We start from the raw sequence: 21543 nt of genomic DNA, 5'->3' as shown, positions 1-21543 counted from the left end.
CATTTTCTCATTTGTTCAGTTTTCACTGAAGTACTGTGGTATAAGGAAGTTTTTCTTGTGTGCTACCTAATCTCCACAGCCCCCAGGACATAACAAAAATAATAATGGATATTTAGAAGCTTAGAATTGTCTAGGGTTGGAAGGGACCTCAAGGATCACCAAGTTCCAACCCCCCTGCAATGGGCAGGGACCACTCACACTAGATCAGGTTGCTCAATGCCACATCCAGCCTGGCCTTAAAAACCTCCAGAGATGAGGCTTCCACCGCCTCCCTGGGCAACCTGTTCCAGCATCTCACCTCCCTCATGGTGAGGAACTTCTTCCTACCATCCAATCTGAATCCACCCATTTCTAGTTTTGCTCCATTGCCCCTAGTGCTATCACCACGCAACATCCTAAAAGTCCCTCACCAGCTTTCTTGTAGGCCCCCTTCAGATACTGGAAGGCCACAATAAGGTCTCCTCAGGCCCTTCTCCTCTCCAGACTGAACAGCCCAAACTCTCAATCTTTCTTCATAGGAGAGGTGCTCCAGCCCTCTGATCATCCTTGTGGCCCTTCTCTGGACATGTTCCAGCACTTTTACCACTTTTCAATGTAATAAGAAATATTTCCTTGGCTTTGCAAATTTGAAGGAAAGCAGTTGCATTCCCCTGGGACTCAAATGGAGGATTGTTAGAATCAGTAAAGGTATAAATCAGCCTAAATGATATAAATCATAAAAAGTATATATCAGCCTTCTGGTATAGAAGGGAAGGACTCATGCCAGGCTTTGGAAATATTAATTTTTCAATTATTCCCATTCTTATTGTGTCAGAGCCCAGGCTCCAATATGCTCAATGGTATGCTGCAAGCATTTTTTATGCTCACCCATTTGTTAATAGGGATGTCTTAAGTGAAAGGAGAAAGAATTTGAGGGAAAAGGGCTTTTCATTATTGGATATGGACAATTTGGAAATGGAGGGTGTTTTGAAGGAAAGATGTTTCTAAAGTGGTGAAAATAAAATTGAAATATTAAATTATTCAGTAAAAGACTATACTTTCTGAAGAAAAAAATATATAGAATTAGAATTATAGAATTATAGAATAAACTGGGTTGGAAGAGACCTTCAAGATCATCGTGTCCAACCCATCAACCAATCCAACCCACCCAAACAACCAACCCATGGCACCAAGCACCCCATCAAGTCTCCTCCTGAAAACCTCCAATGACGGCGATTCCACCACCTCCCCAGGCAGCCCATTCCAATGGGCAATCACTCTCTCTGTATAGAACTTCTTCCTCACCTCCAGCCTAAACCTCCCCTGGCACAGCCTGAGACTGTGTCCTCTTGTTCTGGTACTGGCTGCCTGGGAGAAGAGACCATCATCCGTCTGTCTACAACCTCCCTTCAGGTAGTTGTAGAGAGCAATAAGGTCTCCCCTGAGTCTCCTCTTCTCCAGGCTAAGCAATCCCAGCTCCCTCAGCCTCTCCTCATAGGGCTTGTGTTCCAAATCCCTCACCAACTTTGTTGCCCTTCTCTGGACTCGCTCCAGCAAGTCAACCTCCTTCCTAAACTGAGGGGCCCAGAACTGGACACAGTACTCGAGGTGCAGCCTAACCAGTGCAGTGTACAGGGGCAGAATGACCTCCCTGCTCCTGCTGACTTGATTGGAGACAAATGGAAAAATCACAAGTATTTAATTAAATTACAGCAGGTAGAAAAATTCTGACCTCTGCCTCCAGTATGTCATAAATTATGTACTCAAGGTGTCCATGTAGACATTTATCTCTATTTTCCGTCAGTAGAGGTGTAATCTTGAAAAGCAAGCAAACACTGTTTGGGGTTTTTCTTCCTTTTTTTTTTTTTTCTTTCTCATCTTTCCTTTTTTTTTTTTTTTTTTTAATTGTTAAAATCACATTATCAATTTAAATACTTGGTAGTGGAAGTGAAAAATGAAACCCAGGCATTTTAGACAGAGAAAGGGAAGAAATTAGTGAATTTCCAGTTTGTCAAAGCACACTGGTCTGAAGCTGTTTGATGTTCAGCAAACACAGTAGATAATATAAATCCAACTGAAAAGCAGATCTTGACAGTTTAGGAAAAGACACGTTTGAATGACTTGTGGGAAAAGGAAATACATCATGACAAAATGGGTCTGTCCTCCCAGATGACCTTGCCAGTAAGAAACTGGCAGGAGAAAAGAATGGTTCCACCCATGGAATTGTAAAAGGAAGTTTAGGAACTAAATGAAGGCACCTAGCACAGCTGCATCACTAAGTTAATTCTGACTATCCAGCTTCACCTAGAAAGCTCTGAATGCCACAGCCACGCACATCTGACAAGGAAGTTAAGGTTTCAGAGATACTCAGTTCTTCTAACTCTAATTGAAGTAGCGGTGTGGAAAAAAGATGATTTCCCCATAGTGACACTGCTGAGCACACTCAGCTGCTATTAGACTGAAGACAGTCTGCACAGGATGGCACTCTCCAGAGTTCCATTAAGGCACATGAAAATCCAGACAGCAAACAAAGCACCTTAGGAAAAATCAATGCTCTTCTTTCAGTGCTCAAGGACCAAATATGTGAAAAAGAGGCTTCGCTTGAAAAGCCACAGAGTGAGTACAACAGCAGTGGTGTGTGATAGTGAGTGGGAGAGGAGGTCACAGAGCATGACAGTAAGATCTAAGATCCCTAAAAAACTTCTCTTCAGTTAAAAAAAAAAAAAGTGGAATGAGAACCCAGTATAAGAAAAATGAATCCACAAATTGGTTCATTGACTGCTGTCCAGATCCATGTAATTTCTCTAGGTGTATGTGCAGATGGTACAGAAGGACCACATGGACAGGATTTTACAAGACACAAATCAGATAGAGATGAATAAACATGACAAAGGATCATGGACATTTTTCACCTCTGCCCCAGAACAAGAGGACACAGTCTCAAGCTGTGCCAGGGGAGGTTTAGGCTGGAGGTTAGGAAGATATTCTACACAGAGTGATTGCCCATTGGAATGGGCTGCCCAGGGGGGTGGTGGAGTCACCATCACTGGAGGTATTTAGGAGGAGACTTGATGGGGTGTTTGGTTGCATGGTTTAGTTGATTAGGTGGTGTTGGATGATAGGTTGGATGCGATGATCTCGAAGGTCTCTTCCAACCTGGTTTATTCTAGTCTAGTCTAGTCTAGTCTAGTCTACAGCAGTGGCTGTTTCCAGCTGCAGTTAACTCTTTTCTCTTCATGTCCTTTGGGGCTTTCATATGCTTCTGTTCATTTGGCAGAAACTTCAGCCATTACCCAGACCCTGTTATCCCCCCTGGGAATGCCCCTCTCAGAAGAAGAGAACTCAGGAAACTCTTTGATTGCTTTTTCCTTTCTCTCTCTGCAACGGAAGAGCAATTTCTTTCACCTTAGGAGATGTACAGATAGAGATCTCCTGCCAGAGTGAGGTACAGCTATCTGAAAAAATACAAGAAACCCCCACTTTTCTTCTGTGGCTCATCTTTGTGTCCTACTGTAAGCCAAACATTTATTTATTTATTTATTTATTTAAATTCAACTCTGGCTGCTAATTACATGGTTTGTAAATGTATGCTTGTTCAAGAGTTTCTGCTTTTGGCTTCCTAAAATTTCCAAAGCATTGCTAAACTGTTAGGTTTTGTAAAGATGATGGTTCAGAGATTCTTACCAGCCACTTGTTTTAAGGAGTGTTGGTTGCTTTGTCCTGGGCTGTCTGCATAGTGCTCAAATAGTGAAAAAGCACTGGGCACCTTTTCTAAAGAGAGAGTAGTATCCATTGCAGAAAGTAATCTATTTGGAAGAAAACACAAAGTGGTTCACATACATTCCTTGAGGCATCACAGAGTTTTCCAAAAGCCAGAAGCAAATACCATGCAGCATACATCTCTCCAAATTTTTCCCATGAACTTGATGACAACAGGCAAGGAGAAGCTGCGTCCCTGAGTTTGGCCATTTAGAGCATAATTCAATAAACCCCTGTGATACAGGGGGGTTTAAGGCTTACTAATACAGTGCCCTTAAAGTTCACAAACCTTAGAGCTGAACTGTAGCAGCTGATGACAGAAACATAATGTAGTACAGCTGATTCTACTTAGACAGTAATTTTAATTCTAAGGCAGAAGCAGCTTCAAGGAAATGAAAGAATTTTTTGAAGGCAATTGAAATTTACCTTTCTCCTCTTCTTTTTTTCAGCCACCAAAGTAGTTAATTATGTGTAAGGCAGAACAAATGTAAAATACACTTCTTTTTTTCTTTTTTTTTTTTTTTCTTTTTTTTTTAGAAAAGCCTGCATTGTTATATAGCTTTGTTCTTAAACATTTTAGCAAGTCTGGTATCATCAAAGCAAATTAATAATCCAACACATGCACAAACCAGAACAGACTTAAATTTTAGTGTGTAAGTAAATGACTAATGACCAGGTATACAAGAAAGCCTTGGGAAGCTGTTGTGTCCCAAGGTGTTGTGTCCCAGCTGCTCTATCTTTATGCAATAAACTGCAAGAAGGTATGTGGCTGCACCCTCACATTTTGAGTTAGAACAGCTGACTCCAAATTGATAGTCCTAATTCTGCAGATTAATACAAACCATGAAAGTTTCCTATTCAACACATTCTTTTCAGACCACACTCCTGAGGATGTAATTTGATGACAAAGTGGAACTCTCATGTCTTTGTTATACCCCAGCCCATGTCAGCATGTGTATCCCTATGATAGCTGAGGCAGCAGTGAGAAGAGTGTGTGCGAGGAGCACTGCACAATGCCCAGACCCCTTAAGAAACTTCGTTGGTGGTATTGAGGGCAAAGCTGGTAGGAGGAGCCTGCAGACAGCCTGACTCAGCATTTGTAGTTCACCAGGGAATACTGGGGAATACTGGGCCTGTAATCAAATACCTTTGTCACAAAGAATGGGTCTTACCAAAATCACACCCTTCAGGAAATCAAACATGGCAGAGAACTTTTTGCAACTGTATGTATTTACTGGTATGTGCAGAAAGGCCAGGATGCAGATGTAATAAGGCACCAGCCTAATGACACACCCTGAATCAGGCAATGCTAATGAAGAGGCATGGGAAAACATCACCCTATCATCTCTTGGTAAGCTTTTGAAAACTACTTATCTCACTTTTCTTTCTGGAATTGTGTTTAGAAGTGTAGCTCAACAACCCCAGCCATGTGAGTGACACCGCATTACAACCTTTCAAAAGTCTGATAATACAGAACCAGACTATGCAGAAAAGAACAGATCAGTCATGTCTAAGAGATGCAAGCATGGTCACAGTGTTTTTTAGTATATATGTGTGTAAAAGTAACTACAAGGGGCATCTGTTTAAAAATTTAAAATTGAGTGGAGGTTTTAAAATGCTACTTGTTTAATTGAACATGTGCAAAACACTTCAAAGCCAGTCAGTTATGGCAATAAGTGTCAAACCTCTTTTCTAAATTTCATTAACTGTGAGGTTTATAAAGGTAGCTGTGAGTATTAGTAGTGTGTTTTCAAAGCTTGCTAAAATTAAATGAAGCATCCAGCATGCCTAGTACTCACGACTGTGTACTTAACCCATACTCATATACCTTTTATTCAGTTCTTTAGATGACTAGAAGAGAGGGGAAAATGTATTAACAGTTTGACAAAATGTTGAAGAACTGCTTATCCAAGAATCTTGCTGCTCTACACAGGCACAAAATACATGCAGCTTTACTGTCTTGAAATCGTCTGGGATGCTGCTTATTCACACCAGCAGAGAATTTGGTTCCTCAAGAATATTCCACTCCAAAGCTCTGGCTCAGCAAGCTATTAGAGTCTAAGTCTGGTTTTATATTCCTAAGGGGTCAGTATTCAGTATCAGTTTTAAAGACTGAAGCACAGGCAAATACTTTCTTAAACCAAGACTTTCACAGAAATAAATCACCTGCACACTAAGATCCCTAAAATCCAAATTCTGTCAGAAATCTCCTTAACAACTTCTTATTACTAGAAGCTAGGTGAGGTTTGTACTCATGGAAAGACAGTTTCTCCCGTGCTCCCTAAATCTTCGGGTGGCATTTCCTAGGTTGTGGACAGAAAGGTATGTGTCCTTTATCACTAACAGAAAGAGGCAGGGAATCTAGTGAAAAAATTCAGAGTGCAAAGTTATCTTTTTGCCAAAGCACTGATCCATTACCTCAATAAATAAGCTCGGGAAAATAAGCTATATATTTCTTCCAGTTCAAAACAGCCAGAGTAACACAGCATGCACTTGGTTACAGGATACAAACACAGGGGCTGTTCAGTCTTGAGAAGAGAAGACTGAGAGGGGATCTGATCAATGTCTGTAAACATCTGGAGGGTGGGTGTCAAGTGGAAGGGGCCAATCTCTTTTCAATGGTGCACAGTAATAAGACAAGGAAAAATGGATACAAACTTGAATATAGAAGATTTCACTGCAACATGAGGAAAACTTCTTCACAGTGAGGGTGACAGAGCACTGGAACAGGTTGCCCAGGGGGATTGTGGAGTCTCCTTCTCTAGAGACTTTCAAAACCCACCTGGATGCATTCATGTGTGGACTACCCCAAGTGATCCTGCTTTTGGCAGGGCAGATGGACCCTATAATCTCTGGAGGTCCCTTCCAACCCCTAACATTCTGTGATTCTGTGATTCTATAGCTTGAGCATGGGAGAAAGCGAAGTACTGCTCCACCATTTCTGTAGATGCTGGTGTATGGGCTGCAGGGATTGCATTTGGGAAGACATTTTATTTTGTATGAATGGTCAGACCTGAGAAAGTAATTTTAACTTTTCCTTTCTTGCATCCCAGTATAGCTGCTTTGCAACTCCCAGACTATGTACATTAGTCTGTACATCCCAGCCCCTTCAATGCTGCCGATCTACAGAGGAGAAAGTACTACAGCTCACTTGAACAGTGTTAAGAACAATCCTGTGGCACAAGAACAATCCTGGAAGACTCAGGCTGTTACTGATTAAGCTGAAGACCCTCTGAAACCAGCTTATGATCCACCAGTGTAGCTTTTTACTACCAACCACTAGGTAACTGCAATAATGCAGATTCACAAGGGAGCTTTCTGAATCCAGAAAGTACCATTACAGACATGCATCTTGCATGTACACTCCCAAACCTAGCTCATTGTGGTGATTTAACCCCAGCCAGCAATTAGGACCACATAGAAGCTCACTATTTTTCGGCAATAAATATTTATCACAGTCTCAGTAATTTGAGTGCATAACTACTGTCTGTGCCTGCTTATTAAAAAAAATAATCACACACACCAAAAAAATCAAAGAAACAAACAAGAACCCCCAAACCAAACCCAAACAAACCCACCTACAAAAACACCCGAGAAAATTGCCATAATCCAACAACAGCTCTGCTTTGGATAATTTTCCTCTAACAATTCTCAGTGGGTAATTAATTCCAGATAAATTACCAAACTCTTGCCCTTATTTTCACAAAATATACAGAACAGTCTTAATAGTGTAGGCTACATTTTCATCCTGTGAATAGTCTTTGGAATTCCTTCTGAGCATTCACATGACAAAAGCAAATGATCCAGTAGTAAGTAAATAACTTACTCTCAGCCTAGATAAAGAATAGGCGCTTTCCTAACTGGTGTCATAAAAGTTAGAGTATAAAAGCTATCCTTGCTTACATTTAGGAAAACGAATCCATCAATTTCTTCCATTTCTTTTACTGTTGCATCCAGAGTGTCCTTGGCTGAATCAACAGTTTGCTGGAAGTTCACCATTTGCTCATACAGGTACTCCATTTTCATCTTCTTTACTTCTTCAAAGTTCTCAGATTTCTCGTCATATTGTGCTACCACTTTCTTAAGCATCTCTTCATTCTGCTTTTCCAATAACTCTGCATTTTTCTTACAGTTTTCCTGTAAATTGAAAATGGATATAAATTGATCTGCAGAATAAAATTGCAACATTTAATGAATAGAAATGCTCAATTACCCATACATGAGCCATCTGCCAAACTCCTTCTGGCATCCTGAAAATCAGGAAACTTTATTTCTGTAAGCAAGCTTATCTGGGAGAAACAATGCTGAAGAAATAGACTAATAGGTTAGGGGTTGTGGGGTTTGGTTTGTTGGTTGGTTTCTTTGTGGGTTTTTTTGTGTTTGTTTAGGTGGTTGTTACCTTTTTCTTTTTCTTTGCTTTTTTAAATAACTGTTAGTGTTTAAACTTTTGTAAACTGAGATGGGAAGTCTCAGTACAAAATAGCTAAAAATACCTATTTTCAGCTGAAATTAATACAGTCCTCGAAGCTCAAGAACTTAGGCAATACGAACTGGGAATTCATGTAAATGCTTCACACAGGATTCTAAATGCACAAACACTGTGAGCTTTTTATAGGCATAAACAAAATTAAGGGAACTTTTTCCTCCAGTGCTTGACATAATAATAGGCAAAAACACCCCCAAGCCCCCAGAACTCACACCCAAAACCAACCCATTTTTTCTTTCCCTAGACCTAATACCTTCCAGTGAGAGAAGTCAATTTCAGGACTGGAGAAACAGCCAATTTTAGTGGAAGTAACAACACTACAAAACCAGGCAACCATATATTAGAAGTAATTTTAGCATATATTAAAAGTAATTTTCTAGAGGGAAAGAAAATTAGTGTGACAGAACACTGTACTTACCTCAACAGAGTTAAATAGTGATTCGATATCACCCACAAAATCTTCAATCTTCATTGACTTTTCTTCCACTGCTTTTAGCATCTCACTTAACTGATCCTGAAATTGAAAATATTTCAGTCACATAAGCATGTCATTTTCTAAAGTTTTTACACACAGCTTAACTTAGGTTTGGTTTGTTGTTTTTTTTTCCATGAGACACCATTGGAACATCTGCTAAATTAAGCTCAAGTATCACCCTGGATACAAATACAAGCACAGAAATAGCAACTTGAACAGCCACAAAACCGTTTCCAAATCAAAAGAGGTGAGCTTAGTTTGACACAGTGCTGAGTGTTCGTACAAGTTGCTGAATGCTACAAATTCCAGTGCAGCTGTGCTGGAGTCTGAGGGTGCTCAGAGCCTCATCAGGGTCCTCAAGAGATCACAGGAATAAGCCCATTTAATTAAAAAAAAAAAAAAAAAAAAAAAAAAAAAAGAGGAAAAATAAGAAAAAAGGAGTAATAATGCAGCTGTTTATGAGGCTAGGAGATGTTGCAGTGCCACAATTTTTTTTTAAACTACAATTTTAAATATACTCCTTATACACCAGAATTCATCAAAATCACTGCCTGAACTAGATGTGGAAGCAAAAGAAGTTCATGGGACAACAGGCATTAGAGAGGACTCAGAATTTTTTCTTAGTTCTTGACGTTTTGAGAAGAAAAGCTGGCCATCTGCTCAGGTGCAATTTATAAATTATAAAAATAGTTTCAATCATCTGGCATAAATCTAAAAGGACAGTTAACTTATTTTGGTAACAGCTTCCTATTATGGCAAACTTCTGCAGCTAGATCTGTTGCAAACCATCATATGACTTTCCATTAATTACAAATGTCACATTGGACTGTACAATTGAAAGCTTTCTTCATAAATATTTAGCACAAGTTGCCAAGATTCAGAGGCAAACTTCTGTTTGTCAAGATAACCTATAAATTCTGACAGATGCCATCCATAGCTCATTTAATTTACTGTGAAGTTACATTCCTACAATTAAAATTCAGGTGACAAGCATTTTCCTGTCTTAATGTTTTCTCAGTAATTACACAGAAATAACAAAAAGCATACAAATGCTATCTCAGAGTAACTTGAGCCCTGAGTACTAAAAATCACATGAAGCCAAGCCTGTGTGGTGGCCAGATTTAATACTGGCTTCATGTCCACGATCCACAGCTAGGGAGTGATATCATGGGATGTTTATTTATAGCTTAACTTGAGTCATACAAGGCAGGTACATTCGAGGGATGGCTGGAGTCTGTGACTTTATTACTGACTTAACTGGTGGCCAACTATCACTTCTAAGTCAAGCATAAATGGCCAAAAGCAACTCTGGTGTCATACATCTGCCCACTATAGTGATAGTTTGCCAAAAAAATGGTATTTGAAACTGCCACCTTAATGATCAAAATAATCAAGTCCAACCATTATGTAACTTATCCAAGTCTGGTGCTAAACCATCTCCCTTAGCACCACGTATATGCATCCTTCAAACACATCCACGGATGGATGCATTCCTGTGTGACCTGTTCTAGGTGATCCTGCTCTGGCAGGCAGGTTGGACTTGATCTTTCAAGGTACATTCCAGCTCTCCTTCTGTGGTTCTGATTCAACTATTTCCCCGGGGAGCCAGTTCCAGTGTTTAATAACCTTTTCAGTGAAGAAGTTTCTTCTAATATCCAATCTAAACTTACCCTGCTGCAGCTTAAGACAATTCTCTCTCATCCTATCACTTATTACCAGGGAGTAGATACCAACACCAACCTCCCAACAACCACTTTTCACGTAGTTAGAGAGAGCAATAAGGTCTCCCCTCAGCCCTCTCTTCTCCAAGCTAAACCACCTCAGTTCCCTCAGCTGCTCCTCATAAGACCTGTTCTCCACATCCTTCACCAGCTTCATTGCCCTTTTCTGTACCCACTCCAGCACCTCCATGTCCTTCTAGTAATGAAGGCCTCAAAATTTAACACTGTACTCAAGATGTGGCCTCACCAGAGCAAGTGAAGGGGGACATTCACTTCGCTGGTCCTTCTGGTCACACTTCCTGATACAGGGCAGGATGCTGTTGGCCTTCTTGGCCACCTAGGCACAATGCTGACTCATATTCACAATAACTTCCACAGAAATGCAAGCATTTACACTAGTATTGATAGCAAAGGACAAGAGTGCTGAAATGGAAGCACTCTTATCTCTCTTTTAGACAGAAGAAGTAGGACTTGCTAAACGCTTACCTGCACTACAGCTAACAGTATTGGCACAAATTAATGCAAACTGAACAGAAAATTAAAAATGGGTTTTCAATAAAACTAGTGTAAAACTCTGTAACTTGTCTAACGTCTTCAAAAACCAATACATGTAGCTGGGATAGGGAACAGCTTGTGATGATACTGTTTCCCACATGTGGTGGTCTTAGGCTATGCCTTTAAAATTCAGCTGCAGATTTCGAGCAGAAAAGTAGAAAAAAAACCCACAAATAAATCACTATTGGGTGTAAAATGGAAAACAAAAGATTATTCCAAACAAATTCATTGGGCAAATATCTGGAATAAGACAAGCTGTACCATAACAATTCTTCCCATTTCCTTTTCTCTTCTCTTCTGATCTTAGCTTTTTCTGCTTCGCTCAGGAGGGATAGGTGCTTCTGGCTGGCCTTGAATAAGTCTAACCCACTGCTTTCCCTCTCCACTCCTCTCTCTCTCTCTCAGGATGGGGAGGTTTGGCAGGGGGGCAGTGGAACAGCTCTGCCTAGTATTTTTGACCAGGGGAGTTTTCATGTTGTTTGCTAAATGTAAATATCTGTATAATACTATAAATACTGTATATTTTGTACATATTCATTGCATTCCATTATAGAGTGTAGTTTTTACTTGTAAATACAGCTTCATTTGCTTCTAACTGAATTGGTCTGGCAAAAAGTTAATGTTGGGGGGAAACTTCAACCCACCACACCACATGTGCAGTTTTCTGTACCATGTTGTGTAGAATGAGCTGCTGTTTCAAGAATCTTCTTTTCAAAGAAACAACACCCTTCCCTTTTATCCTCTACAGATAAAAAACACATCCAGAGTGACTCCTACACAGGCTGGAGAAGTAGACTCAGGTGAATTTCATGAGGCTCAACAAGGCTAGGTGCAAGGTCCGGCACCTGGGTAAGGGCAATCCTCCATACCAATACAGGCTGGGGGATGATGAGACTAAGAACACAAAACATATCCTGGGCTGCATCAAAAGAAGTGTGGCCAGCAGGTCAAGAGGTGATTCTGCCACTCTGCTCTGGTGAGACCTCCCCTGGAGAACTGTGTCCAGCTCTGGAGTTCTCAACACAGAAAACATGGACCTGATGGAGCAGGTCTAGAGCAGAACCATGAAGATGATCAGAGGGTTAGAGCACCTCTCCTACAAAGACAGGCTGAGAGAGTTAGTGTTGTTCAGCCTGGAGAAGAGAAGACTGTGGGGAAACCTTATAGCAGCATTTCAGTATCTGAGAGGGATCTACAAGAAAGCTGGGTAAGGACGGTTTAAATGGGCATGTAGTGACAGAACAAGGGTCAATGGGTTTAAACTAGAGTAAGGTAGATTTAGACTGGACATTAAGAAGATGCTCTTCACAATGAGAGTAGTGGAACACTGAAACAGGTTGTGAAGGGCCCATCCCTGGAGACATTCAAGGTCAAACTTGATGGGACCCTGAGCTCACTGCAGGGAAGTTGGACAAGGTGACCTTTGAGGATCCCTTCCAACCCCAATACATTCCCTGATTCTATGATTATAAACCTGAACAAACTTACTCAAATAACAAGGCCAAAAGATGTAAAGACTAGTAACAGCTACATATAGACAAGGTTATTCAAATTCTGAAAAGATAAAAATATCAGTTTAGCAAGCCTTAATAGGGCAGCCTCCCTTAAAGGCCTCTAACAGGCATTTATTTTATAGATACTGCAACTTAGACTTCAGACAGTTTTCTGAAGCCTCTCCTCTGTCAACACAGGAGGTTTGGAGAAATTACCCTTAGTAGTTTCTTTCCCTCACCTGAATTAATTCTTACCTTCATCTTGGTTGCAGCATCATCCAGTGTTGTGACTTCATGGTCTTTATGTTCTCCAAAAAGTTTGTCAATAGCAGATATTGGGCATTTGCAGTGGTAACAATATGTGTCTGCGTGTGTTTTCTTTAATTCTCTTTGGGGGCTTTCAATTTGAGGAATGTTTGTTGCTGATTTTTCAGGATACACCACCACAAAGCCTGAATCTTCAAGCTCAATAGGTGTTCTTTGCTCTGGCTCATTAACTAATTCATAACTATCACCAGTATGCTCAAAAGAGTACCTGTCTTCAAATAACAGCTCCTCATGTGTTAATTGAGATGATATTTCATCTTGCAAAAGTTCTTCTTGTGTAATCACATCATAGTCCATTGATTCAGCGAGATCTTCATAAACATCAGGATGCTGCTCCTCTCTTTGCAGATCTAGCTTCTTGGTTTGCTGAATGGCAGGGATACAGGAAAGGTTTTCATGAGCATACTGATCATCTTCAGTGTCTTCAACAGGGGTCCTGACACATGGGACATATTTTTCCGTTTGAAGAACAGCTGTTGTGTCATGCCATTCTTCCTGATTATTATCAGCCTCTTGATATGTAGCTCCCTGATAATCCACTGGTTCACTATATGCTCCATGGCTTGATTGCTCTGGCAACTCCTCCGTACTTTCTTCAGGTACATTTTCTTCTTCTCTTTGTTCAGTGGTATCAGTTCTTACATCTGAATGAATTACTTTGCTTCCAAAAGGAATGGCATGTATTGGTTTACAAATTGTTGCTTGAATGTCACTGTCAACCTGGATTTTCTCTCTCTCCATAACTCTTGTTTCTGGCAGAACCTCAGTTCTGACATGATGAATGTCAACAGACCCCTGCTTGTGTTTGTCTTCTGAACTCAGAACTGAAATTCCTCCACTAAATGACTCATCCTCTGGTGTCTCATCCTTCAGAGGCCCTGTGGCCTTACTTGGAATTTCATCTTTGAGAATGTATTTTTCAAAATATATTCCTGTTCCATCATCTGTGTCTGAATTTCTGCTTGGAAAAGACGCATTAGACTTACCACTTTCCTCATCAGAAGGAGTCTCATCTTTAGTCTTTTCTCCTACTGCTTCTGCATAGAGGTCCTTGTATAAAAATGACAGAGCAGGCGGCTCCTCTAGAAGCTCAGGATTAACTGCAGCAACAGTGGTAGGGAACAGCAGAGATCGTTCCAGTACTCCTTCTTCTGTATCAAAAAGTGGGGTCCCTGGTGACTTCTGTTCATCTTCTACATTTATAACCTTTTTACTGCTAGTATCAATTGATTTCTGCAGAGGTAATGGGTTTGGAACATCAGCATAGGACTGCATTTTGTTTTCTCCTTTCACAGTGCCATAGAAGACTTCATCCACATCCTCAAGAAAGGAAAACTCCTCTTCCAAAGTGTCTACCTCAATGCTTTCTTTTAAAGACATGGCTTCTTCCACAGGTTCATTGGGATCTTCCACCACTGGAAATAGCGAGCGTGGTCTTTCAAAATGTGGCTTAACTGGGGATTTGTCATCAATCAACGTATATTTTTCAAAATAATCCATGTCAGCCATACCATTATCAGGATCCAACTCTGCATGGTCGTTGTCTTCTGGCAAAGTGGGATTTTCTTGTTGCATTTCTCCAAGTTCCTCAATATCGTCATTTTTAACCAATTCGTTTATTTCATGGCTTGCAGGCTTTCCTAAGACTGCACTTTCAGAAATGCTTGTGGTTGTTCCAGCAGCTGAGGCTCTATAACCATCATCACCTGATTTTCTATGAATTGAAATATTTGTTTCCAAGTATTCTAGTTTATCTGGCATGTGTTTACTTTCTTCTTGATCAACAGAAGAAATACATTTAGGAGCATGAATATTGAGTATTTCATAACCTTCTGAAATGATATTAAATAGATCTTTCTGTTCAGTAGTCTCTGGAGCATGCTGACTGTCTTCCACAATGCTCACATGATCCCTTTCTTTCTTCTCTCCTCTGAAGTAATGTGCAGGCGCTTCAGAGACTTTGTCTACCTCTGGATGTTGCATTGGTTCCATATTTGTATGGGTTCCAATTCTAGTCTCATACTCTGGAGCTTTGTCTGGACCTTCATTATCTCCTGCCTGAGATGGTAAATCATGTCTTTGAGTTCTGTGAGTAGTGTCTAAGGACATTTTACTTGACACTGAATGAGAAACACTAAACATATGTCCTTTATTTTTTGTAGCACCATGAACTGTAAGTTCTGTGCAATGGGTTGCTGGCATTTGCTTTGATTCTAACTCAGAAGTTTCATTTGGAGAAAGAGGAATTTCTTGCTCATCTACCCCTGAAGCTCTTGCTGGACTAATTGATCGAGACTTTACCTCTTCTGCCAGCCAGCTAGCTAGCCCAAAAGATGGAATATCTGGACTATGCTTTTCATCAGAACTAGATCTAATGGGCTTTGTCTCCTCTGAAGAAGGGCTCCCCCAGTCATCAGAATAATGCTGAGTTTTGTGTGTTGCAGTTTCATAAAATGGATCTGTTGACACAGCTTCTGGATGCTCTAGGGATACATGCTTTTGGTCTGCAAAAGATTGTTGCATTTCAAGTCTCTCCTCTTGTTCAGTATAAACACTTGAAATTAGATTAGATTGCTTTCCAATCATCCCTACTACATCAGATAAAGATGGTGGAATATTTTGGGTTTCTTCATAACCAGTGAAAACCGCTGATACTGACTTTTCAGTTGCAAATGAATCTGATGATGCTGCTTGCTGGTCTGCTACAGTAGTCATTCTTGACTCTGTAGTCACCAAACTTGGCACTGTTTGCACATCAAGTGGCATTTCTTGCTTACTCTGTTTAGTACTGAACTTGGAGGGACTTCTTAGCTGGTCCAGCAAATTATTTTGATCTTGTTGCTTGTCTTGGTCTTGTGTGCGCTTTAGAGGCACACTCACCGACTCCACTGTCTTCAAGCTTGCTGGTTTAGGTGAACACAACTGATGTTTTTGCACTTCTTCTTCATCATGTGGTGGAATTGTGTGTTTACTTTCCGATTGTGGAGACTGGGGAATGAGTGACTGCATGCTTTGCTTTTCTTGTTCAGCAAGGGACTCTGTGGGAACCAAATACTCAGAGGCTGGCTTTGAATAAGGTGCAATTCCTTGCTGAGATGTTTTATCAGCTGAATAAAATGGAATTGAAGATGCAGACTCCAGTTTTAAAGGTACAGCTAAATAATCTTGACTTTCTAGATTTTCATCTTTATCTGTAGAATATGATAAATTTAATTGTTCAGAACCTAATTCCGTAGCTCGGTGGAAGTAACATGGAGCCTGTTCTCTCTCTCTTTCAGGTAAAATTACGTGTTCAGCCTCTAACTGTGCAGCCACAGGCAAATGTAAATTATCTTTTGTATTCTCTGCTTCTTTTCTTGCAAAAAAGAAATCTGACTCAGCTGGAGCAGTGTAAGTTAAATCTATGTGCTCAGGGGACAGGGTTCCAGACTTTGGACTTCCTTTTGGTTTTGTTTCAGAGACAGAATGGGAAACACCCAAAGGTAAAGACACTGTCGGTTCAGTACAAGGTGAATATGGTTGAATTTTTTGGCTCCGTGCTTCCTCAGTGGAAAAGGATAAATCTTGTTCAGTTTCCAGCTGAGCAGTTAGAGATGAAGCAGCCCCAGTGTCTTGTTTCTCTGAACATCCTGCTCTCAGTGGGGCTATTTTATGCTCTTCTGCTTTGTCTGAAGGACTTAATAAATCTGCCTCTTCGAAATTCAGCTGTGCACTTCCCTGCATTTCTGTCCTGCCAAAGGTATATGATAGAGAACGTGTTTCTGATTGTTCTGTTTCAACAATGGAGTCATTGAGTTTGCCAAAGGATTCCAAAAGCCTTGGCGGCTGTTCTTTGACAGCTTTTAAGTGCTCTGATTTGTCAGCTGGATAGGACAAACCCATTTCCTCCCCTTCTGCTTGTTCAGTTTTATGGTATTCTTGTTGACCATCAGAATATGACAAATCTGCATAGCTTGATTTCTGATGTGTAGCTCCCTCTTCTAGTTCTTTAACAGAGTAAGATACCTGTGGATGTTGTGATTCTGACAATACCATTTCTTGTTCATTTTTGCCAGAAGAGAACAAACCTGAATGTTTCAGTTCAGCTTGCACAGTGTTTATTTCACCTGGTTTACCAAGGGTGTATGTTAAATCTTGTTGCCCTAAGTCCATTTGTGTTGCTTCTTGTGAAAGTGCTTTGCGAATGGAGTATGATGAACTGGGAAGTTCTTTCTCTGGCTGTTCAACCTCTGTGTGTGCTGGGTTTTGCCAATCTGTTTTGCCAGCAAAATTCTCCAAGTCCTGATGCACTTGAACAGTTTGTGGTTGCTCTGCTTTCCCAGGGTAAGATGACAAATCTGTTTGTCCTAACCCAGCTCCTGTTGTTTCTTGTCGCTGTGTTTTATCAGTAGAATATGATAAATCCGAATGCTTTGACTCCTGTTTTTGCATTTCTTGTTTCTCCTTTTTGCCCTGGAATTCTTCTTCTAGTGGGGCCCTCTTTAGTTGTTCTGCTGGGACACAAGAGCTTGAAAACAATGGCTGTTCTAATTTCAGGTGTACTGTTTCCTCTGGGTGTAATGTATAGCTTCCTCTCTCTTGTCTGACCTCCAGTTGTGCACTTTGTTTCAATTCACTAACAGAAGAGGGCAAATTAGAGTGTGGTACATTGCCCATGGCATCATCTGTATGCTCAGTCTCTGCTGAGGCAGCCCACGATGTCTTTGTTTTGACAGGAAAATGCAACAAGTCATGTTCTTCCAACTCTGGCTGTGCTGACTGATGAGGTTCTGCTGTGCCAAGAGAGAATGACAAACATGCATGTTCTGATTTTGCTTGGGAATTTTGTAGTCCTTCTGTTTTCCCCATAGAGCACTGCAGCTCAGGGTGCTCTGCTTGCATTCCTGTACTTTCACACTGCTCTTTTCTGAGAGGTGACAGAAAATCACCTGGATGTTCCTGCTCTGGTTGAATCTTTTCTTGTTGCTGTACCATGCCGCTGGAGTGCAATGACTCCGGATACTCCAAATACACTTCAGCATTTTGTGGATGCTGCGTGTCATCATTTGAACGTGATAAATCCATTATTTCTGTCTCTGGTTGTATGATTTCATGATGCTCTAATCTGCCAGCAGATAAACCTAAATGCTTTGATTTCGTATGTGCATATGCAGTTTCTTTTTCTGCCTCACTAACAGAATAAGATAACTGTGAACATCCCAATTTTGGCTGTGCTTTCTCACCTTGTACAGTGTTTTTGGAAGAATGTAAGAAGCCCAGCTGCTTGTCTTCAGCAGTTTTTGCTTGTTCTGTTTTGCCAGGCCAGGAAGAAGTATCTGGTTTTCCTAATGCCAGTTGCCTAGTTTCTTGTGTTTTATCAATGAAACATGATGAATCAGGTTGCTTTGGTTCTGGTTTTGCTATTTCTCTTTGCTTCGATTTTCCACTATGAGATGGTGCATCTGGTGCTTCTAGTTTCTCTTTTGCAGCTTGTGGATGCTCTGCTCTGCTGAGAGGCTTTTCTTCATTCGGATGTCTCAAAGCTGTGTGCTCCACCCCTTGCTGCTCCACTTTATAGGTGGGGAAAGCCACATCTGCTTGGCCTAACTGCAGATGGGTAGGCGGGATTTGCTTTTCGTCACAAACATACAATGTATCCGGCTCTTCCAACACCTGCCGGCTAGTTTCCTGCACTTTGGTGACTGAACATGCTGGATCGGAGTGTTTGGATTTCAGCAGTGCAGTTTGCACAGGTACATCAGTATGTTCCTGCCCTGCTTCTACCATTTCTGCTGCTGCTGTGTCTAGAGAATGGGCCAAATGTGGCCTTTCCACTTCTGGCTGAACTGTTTTCTGTTCTGCTTTCCCAAATGGGTATGTTTGCTCTCTGTTGTCTAGCACTCTTTGTTGCACCTCTGTGTTGTTCAGAGGATGTATCACAACAGTATGCTCTGCCTTTGATGGGACCCTTTCATCATCTGGCCTGTCAATGGAAACTGGTAAGTCTGGTTGCTCGAAGGCCTCCTGGGCATGTTTTAAGCGCTCCGGTTTACTAGGAGAATATGGTAACTTTCCTTGCTCTAACTTCTGGTTTGTGGCTTGATGCTGCTTTTCTCCACCAACAGAAGTTTTTCTGTATTTCTGATCCAACAATACTATTTCTTGTTGGTTTGTGTCATCAGTGGAATGTGACAAATCAGGATACTTCATTTCCCTTGTTGCAACTTCTGGCTCATTTGCTTTGCCAGGGGAATATGTCAAATCTGGATGGTTTGACTCTATTTGTGCAGTTGCTGGGGATGCTCTTTTTCTGGGCGCTTTGGGTAGTTCTTGAGGTTTAGACTCAACATTTTGGGTTGTTTGTTCCTCATCTTTACCAAAGGAAAACGATACACCTGGATATTTTGAATCCAATTGTGAAGTTTCTTGTTGGTTTGTCTGGCCATCAGACCATGATAAACATGAGTAGTTAGATTCCACTTCCATACTTTCATGTTGTGCTGCTTCACCCAGGGCTTCTGATTGTTGTGTTTCTCCCATGGAGTATGAAAATTCTGTAAGTCCTGACTCCTGCTCTACAACGTCATCTGGTTTTGCTTTACCACTGTTCCACGGAAAATCTGGTTGTTCCATTACCCGTGGTGTAGTCTCTTCTTCCTTCAAAAGAAATGGTAACGTTGGATGTTGTTTTTCAGCTTCTGAACTCATTTTCATTTCCAATGGAGCTTCTCTTCCACTGGAAGACAAAACTGTTTGGACCAACTCTGAATTCACTGTTTCCTGTTGTTCTGTTTTGTCCATAACATGTGAAAGAAACAGTTGCTCTGATTCATGTTGTATCACTTCCTCCTGCATTTCCTTACTTACATAAAACGCCTGTTCAAGATATGCTGGCTCTGTTTGCATTTCTTCTTGTATTTGACCACTGAAAGAACATGGCAAAGACAGATGCACTAACTCTGGTCGAGCTATTTCTTGCTGTGCCAAATTAACTTGGTCTGTGACCTGTGGCTCTTTCCCCCGCCATGTTTCTGACAAATCTGAACACTCCATTTGCATAGCTTTGTGTTGGTTTGTTTCCTGCTGCTCCTGTTCAATCTCTCTTTGTACTGTATCTTCTTGTCCCATTCTGCCAAAGGAATATGGTATACCTGGTTTGGCCACATCCAGTAATTGTGTTTCCTGTTGCTGACTACCAGCAGCAGAAGAGGAGGGAAGCAACTGCTCCTGCTCCATTTGTATCATTTCCCAGGGCTTTGCTCTGTCAATTGGATGTGAGGAGCCCCCTGAATCTACTCCTTCTTGCATTACTTTTTCAGTGGAAAATGAGAAATCCCTATTTTCTGAAGCTAGTTGCCCATAGTCATGTTGCTCTGCTTCACTAACAAAATGTGATAGCTCTGGAACTTCTAAGTTTGTTTCTACAGCTTCTTGTGCTGTTTCTTCCTGGGAATATAGTGAGTCTGTTTGCTTCAACTTGGGTTTCAGTATTTCCTGTTGTTCAGTTTCACCAGCGGAGTATGGTGTCTCGGGCTGTTCTTTTCTCCTCTGTGAGGTTTTATATTGCTGTTCTTTTCTAGTAAAATGTGACAAAACTGGATGCTCTGACTGCATCTGAGTAGTTTCTTCTTGCACACCCTTCACATGGGAATACAGCTTATCTCCATGTTGTGAATCCTGCTGTACAGGCTGCAGCTGTTCTCTGTTGTCACCAAAACATGACATAAGAGAATTTTCCAGATCTGGTTGTGCCAATTCTTGCTGCTTTGTTTTATTTGCGGGATATGGTAAATCTGAGTGTGCTGTTTCCATGTACCCAGTTTGCTCTGTGTCATCTCTCCTGGTGGAACCAAATGTATCTGGATGTGCCAAATGGAGTTCTGTAGTGTTTTCTTTCTCTGCTTCTATCAAACATGATAAATCTGAAGGAACTCCAGTAAGCTCTGCTGTTTCTTCTTTCTCAGTTTCTTCAGGGGAATAAGACTCTGACTGTTCCAGTTCAAAAGGAATATATTTTTGTTTTTCTCTTTCTTCCCTGGAAAACAAAAATTCCTGACATTCCATTTCCAGCTGTGCACTTGCCAATTCACCCACTTCTTCTCTGGATAAAGAAAGGTCTGGATGACCCCTCTCCAGCTGTGCAGTCTCTGATTGCACCATTTCTTCTCTGGAATATGAGAAAGTTCGATGCTTCATCTCCAGCTGTGCATTCTCCAATTCTTCTGTATTTTCCTTGGGGAAAAAATCCAGATGCTCTTTCTCCAGTTGTGAACTCTCTGATACCTCTGTTTCTTCCATGGAATAAGATAAATCTGCCTGCTCTGTCTCCAGTTGGGCACTCTCTAGTTCTTCTGTTTCTTTCATGGAAAAAAGCAGTTCTGGATGTTCTTTCTCCTGTTGTGAAGTTTCTGATGCTTCTGTCTCTTCCACGGAATGTGAGAAATCTGACTGCTTGGTCTCCAGTTGGGCACTCTTCAGTTCCCCTCTTTCTTCTGTGGAAAAAAGGAGTTCTGGATGTTCTTTCTCCTGCTGTGAACTCTCTGATACCTCTGTTTCTTCCATGGAATATGAGAAATCTGACTGCTCAATCTCTAGTTGGGTACTCTCTAGTTCTTCTGTTTCTTTCATGGAAAAAAGCAGTTCTGGATATTCTTTCTCCTGTTGTGAAGTTTCTGATGCTTCTGTCTCTTCCACAGAGTGTGAGAAATCTGACTGCTCGGTCTCCAGTTGGGCACTCTTCAGTTCCCCTCTTTCTTCTGTGGAAAAAAG

The 21543-nt window shown here is 41.0% G+C and overlaps 1 protein-coding gene across 1 annotated transcript in view; it reads right to left on the bottom strand.

The window, feature by feature from the left end:
* The window catches only part of CMYA5 (cardiomyopathy associated 5), a 63802-nt gene that overhangs the window by 28330 nt on the left and 13929 nt on the right, over nt 1–21543 (bottom strand). The window contains exons 3-7 of the mRNA XM_054177782.1: nt 12724–21380; nt 8643–8738; nt 7642–7875; nt 5567–5589; nt 3664–3785 (exon numbers count right to left, since the gene is read on the bottom strand). Of these exons, the coding sequence (XP_054033757.1) occupies nt 3664–3785; nt 5567–5589; nt 7642–7875; nt 8643–8738; nt 12724–21380 (9132 nt within the window). The remainder of the gene's footprint in view (nt 1–3663; nt 3786–5566; nt 5590–7641; nt 7876–8642; nt 8739–12723; nt 21381–21543) is intronic.

Source organism: Dryobates pubescens, chromosome Z, assembly GCF_014839835.1.
Source record: "Dryobates pubescens isolate bDryPub1 chromosome Z, bDryPub1.pri, whole genome shotgun sequence".
Taxonomy (NCBI): Eukaryota; Metazoa; Chordata; class Aves; order Piciformes; family Picidae; genus Dryobates; species Dryobates pubescens.
Note: the sequence above shows the minus strand (reverse complement) of the source record. Positions and strands in the feature narration are given on the sequence as shown.